This window comes from Pyxicephalus adspersus, chromosome 12, assembly GCF_032062135.1.
Source record: "Pyxicephalus adspersus chromosome 12, UCB_Pads_2.0, whole genome shotgun sequence".
Taxonomy (NCBI): domain Eukaryota; kingdom Metazoa; phylum Chordata; class Amphibia; order Anura; family Pyxicephalidae; genus Pyxicephalus; species Pyxicephalus adspersus.
In genome coordinates, this window is record NC_092869.1 from 45,249,322 (window position 1) to 45,254,397 (window position 5,076).

The 5,076-nt window shown below is 36.9% G+C and overlaps 1 protein-coding gene across 1 annotated transcript in view; it reads left to right on the forward strand.

Moving 5' to 3' along the window:
• Window positions 1-4,635, forward strand: part of LOC140341637 (cholesterol 24-hydroxylase-like) — a 29,149-nt gene extending 24,514 nt beyond the window's left edge. The window contains exons 14-15 of the mRNA XM_072427455.1: window positions 2,744-2,810; window positions 4,392-4,635. Of these exons, the coding sequence (XP_072283556.1) occupies window positions 2,744-2,810; window positions 4,392-4,544 (220 nt within the window). The 3' untranslated portion in view covers window positions 4,545-4,635. The remainder of the gene's footprint in view (window positions 1-2,743; window positions 2,811-4,391) is intronic.
• Window positions 4,636-5,076: the final 441 nt, after the last annotated feature.

Genomic DNA, 5,076 nt, shown 5'->3' on the forward strand with positions numbered 1-5,076 from the left:
GGGGGAACAGAAAAGGGTCTTCACCCAACTGTGACCACAAGGCTGGAGGAGCACAATTGTCTACAATGTCTATGTTGGAAACACCTGACCATTTCTTCTTCGGAGAATGGTCCTTATATATTTGGCCATACAGTGTATATTGGTAACCACTAGAGAAAATAAAAGGGTAAATACAGAGAGACAAAAGAAAGGTTTAGGATGAATACTGTCTTCATACATAGTTATAGTGAACACATATATCATATCATAGTCATTCCTGTTACAATTTTACTGGGCTGGGATATTGGTGCTAAACAAAGGTACTCTAACCACATCAGAAATAAAATTGACCGTATTAGTTGTGTACGATGTGTTTCGCCACGGTTGGCTTCTTCAGGGGTATAGTGTGATGTAAGGACTGTACGGTCTGTATATAGATTAAAAATATTATATTTTGAAAATTACAAATTTAACAAAGAAATGTGTATATCCACATGTACATACATGTGAAAAAATGTCAAGAAAAGGCATTTAAATGCATACTTAGCTTTGTGTATCATAGTCAATATGTTGATACCCTAACTAGTGATAATGAAAAATAACCAGAACTTCTATTAGATAGTGGGTCATAGTATGGGTGACATGGTTGATATTGATATAAAAAAGAAAAGGACTTACTTTAGAGTTGTTAAAGTTGTGGATGATCATGATAAAAAGTGTGATGATAAAGGCAGAGAGTAGATGCAGTAATATTCAGCTGTAGATGATAGTATTAGGAGATAATATTCGTAGTGTGAGTTATAGTAGATAAAAAGAAATTATAATCACTGTATAGTGGATGTGTTTAAGTACATACCGTCTGTAGTGAGTCTTGAAAGGCTCATGTATGGTTCTTAACCCAACTGACAAAGTGGTCTAGAAAATCAGCAATGGTTGTATATCATCAATGTATTGTTGCGAGTTTAGATACAGGGGAATAGGACTGTGGAGCACAGTGATATTTGAAGTCTGTATAGAAAATGAATGGGGGTGTACTTGTTTATAAATTTAGAACATAAGGAATCAAAATGTTTGAAGGGTAATGAAAATGGTAAATAGAGAGCCTTACTGGAAGGGTAGGTGGTGTGGGATTTAGCCAGGGTGTATTTCAGGCCAGTAGATTTGTTGTTGCTGGGAGCTCTCTGAGTACAGCCAAAGGGCTGTCTGTAGGTCGGAACCCACTTCCTATGGCATTGCTGCCGGCGTCCCAAGGATTGCATGGCGCATCACGCGATCCTTCGGGAAGGGATACCCTGGGACGTAACCGGGATGCCAATTCTGTCACAGAAAGAGACGATTGCTAAGATCGTCTCTTTTCGTGTCCAGAAGATAATCCACCTATTCAGGGGCAGATAATACGGGGGAGACAAATACAGCCAGTTACTTGCAGGCTAGGGGGTGCCCGCAGGTGAGCGGCAAAGGGGAATCCTATAGAAAGAGATAATGGATGAATAATACATTTAAAGGTGGTGCTGAAATGTTAAATGAGCTGAATCAAAAGGTGGAAACTATCTACTAATAGTGAGGCAGGTGTCTAGATATAGGTGTATAGATAATACACCAATAATATATATATAATCAATCATCTCCATATAACATGTATCTATTCATAAATAAAGATTGTAGAGCAAACTGTATACCCAAAGATGCGTGATTGTTGGCTGAAAGGTTGCTTGGTTTTTCCAACATAGACTGCTCCACATGTAAATGTGATCAAATATATGATCCCAGCTCCGGTGCACACAGTCCTATTCTTCTGTATCTAAACGCACAATGATGGATGATATACAACCATTGCTGACTTTTAAGACCCAGTTGGGTAAAGAACCATACAGGAGCCTTCTGACTACAGACGGTATGTACTTATACACATCCAGTATACGGTGATTATAATTCCTATATATAGTCTAACACTCTCTTACAATATGAAAGTTATCCCTTAGTAGTATCATCTACAGCTGATTATTGTTGCATCTACTCTCTTGATCAACATCAACCATGTCACCCATTCTATGAACCATTATCTAATGGAAGTTCTGGTTATTTGTCTTTATGTATCACTGGTAGTATATCCTAATTAAAGCACTGGATGCTCCTATAGATTCATTATCACAATAAACGACTGTAAACGAAGCATGCATTTAAATGCCTTTTCTATATACCTTTATTTGTAAATTCATATGTATGTATGTGGACAAGTACATTTCATTATGCTGAATTTGCATTTTTCAATATATATATATATATTTATTATTTTGACTTTATATACAGTCCTTACATCACTATACCCCTGAAGAAGCCAACCGTGGCTAAAACGCATCAGAACGTACACAACTAATAGTCAATTTTATTTCTTATGCGGTTAGAGTACATTTTTTTAGCACCAATATCCCAGCCCTGTGAAATTGTAACAGGACTGGGAATATATTATGATATGTGTCCACTATAACTATGCATGAATCAAGAGTATATCAATACATAATTAACACTTTAAGAAGAGTTTTGGGGCTTTGATAATGTCTCTATACATGTAACCCTATTCAATAATAGTTATAAATACATTTGTTATAAAGTTAAATAATTAAATTTGTATACAATAATCGTGGCAACACACAAAGTGTAAATGTCACATATGAAATTGGCCAACACTGACAACAAACAAATGTTTTACTCACCGTGACCTGTACATGCTGTGTGATATTTATTGCAGACGTTTCTTTTGCAGGCCGTACTATTGTTACTTCCCCTTTGCTCTGGGTCCGCGCTCCTGTCTGGGTCAGGTGTTTGCTCAGGTACGTCCTGTAAAGATGGCGATGAAACAATTTCAATTATTTGTAGCTGCTGCTGACATCTTAACTGCATGGAATTCAAATTTATACTGGAACTCCCACAAACCATTGATGTACTGGTTCCTGAACACTTACATGTGGGAGTGGGGCAAAACCATATGGAAATTCTGACTTTCAGAAAACTTTATAACTTTGTATAGAAACCATTATGGAGTCCCATGGTGTGCTGCAGAGGAAGCCGAATTATTTATGCATGGTGACAAAGTGCCCCTGGGGGAGGGTGGTCTGGGTCACAGCAACTGAATGGTAGTAAAGGCCCACTTACACTGTATGAGCAGCAGCACAGATGTATTGATGATGGTGAAATAATTCACACATGTTACAGCTTACCTTACATTTATCCTCAGATAAGATGAATCTTCATGTATAATTCACAATTGCCAAGCCTACAGAGCTGTGAGGTTCTTGACAGATCTGTTTGCAAAGATTCAGACAAATCAAAATGTGCAACTCCTTAATTCTGCTTTTCCAATAAATAAATGTGAGCGAGATTATGGTATAAAAGAGAACACAACACTTCTATCTATACAAATTCCACCAACTAGCTGATTTCTTACTCGGTGTCATCTCATTGAATGAAATGCAAATACACTGCATGTTATTATCAGCTAAAGCTGGCAGGACATTTATTAATATTTATTATTGGGGCTTATTATTAGGACTTAGCCTTTGCACAGTGCTAGGTCCCTGGTTTGAACCTGAGTCAGGACTCTATCTGCATGGAGTTTGCAGGTTCTCCCTGTGTTTGCGTGGGTACTCTGGTTTCCTCCCACATTCCAAAAAAAATGCAGTTAGATTAATTGGCTCCCCCCAAAAAAATTGACCGTAGACTGTATTAATGACATATGACTATGGTAGGGACATTAGATTGTGAGCTCCTATGAGGGACAGCTAGTCACATGATTATGGACTTTGTACATTGCTGTGTAACATGTCGGCACTAAATAAATCCTGGCTAATAGTATATAGAATGGTGACAACATTTACCAAATTGAATATATAACAGAGCAAATGGGAATTTTAAGGCAGACACAAAAAAACAAAGATATATAAAGAGTATATCATATTAAAAATATTATATATTAATAAAAAATGAATTAATTCCTTTAAATAATTTTCCAATATTATGACCATGACCACCAATTACAATATACAGTGTGTATGTATGTGTGTATGTATGTGTATGTGTGTGTGTGTATTTTACAAATACACAGTATATATAACAATACTGTATGAATCTTTAACAATCGCCAAAAAAATGGCTTTATGCATCAACCATCATTAGGACGGCAATTACTGCCCACAGTCGGCTCACAATAACTTCACCAGGCAATCTATGGTATAGGAAATATGACAACATAAATAATATCATTGCTAGTTAACAACATTTATCAGGACAATTTCCAGCCAATATACCTGGGGGAGGTATAACAAGCAAACCTAATTAAAAAATACACATGTTGGGGAAGGGGGGCGGAATATCCGTTTTTACCTTAAATAAATGTCTTCTGATTCTTCTCACAGCTGGAGGCCAAAGTGGTGCTAAGTAAATTTCTGCAGAGGTTCGAGTTTGAGTTGGTTCCTGGTCAGTCCTTCAATATCCTGGATACGGGGACGCTGAGACCTCGAGACGGCGTTGTCTGCACTCTGACACCCCGAAAAATGGCAACAAAATGAGGATGAATCTTCAATAGCTTTTCTTGTAATTGTTTCCTCCATGGATTTTTAAACAGTGCAGTCATTTTACACATTAAAAAAATAAATTTCAGTTTGTCATTACCTCATTTTCATTACAGAATATTTAATCTATATTGGGTGGAGTACGCTGAATATGAAGGATGATTTGTGCAATACCTTCACTGACTTTAAGATTGGCCAAACAGAAATTTCTCTAACAAAATTTTAGGAAAATGCATTGAAATCAAATGAAGGTAAAATTTTACCTAACTTCGCCCTCCCAAAGTCTCCAATGAATGTCCAATAAATATTTTGCCTAAGCAGAAAGTACCGATTTTGTCGAAATTAATTGGCTTGTTTTTCTTGGGACGAGTGTTTTACTTTCCGGATGTTTTTAGTGAAATCCATTCCCATAACCCCAGAGGAATTATTACAATGTCACATCCTCTCCCTTCATTTGTATTCTATGCATAAACAGTTACAACCTCAGCTACCTGAAATGTGTTGATTTGTGTCGAAGGAAGAGACGTAA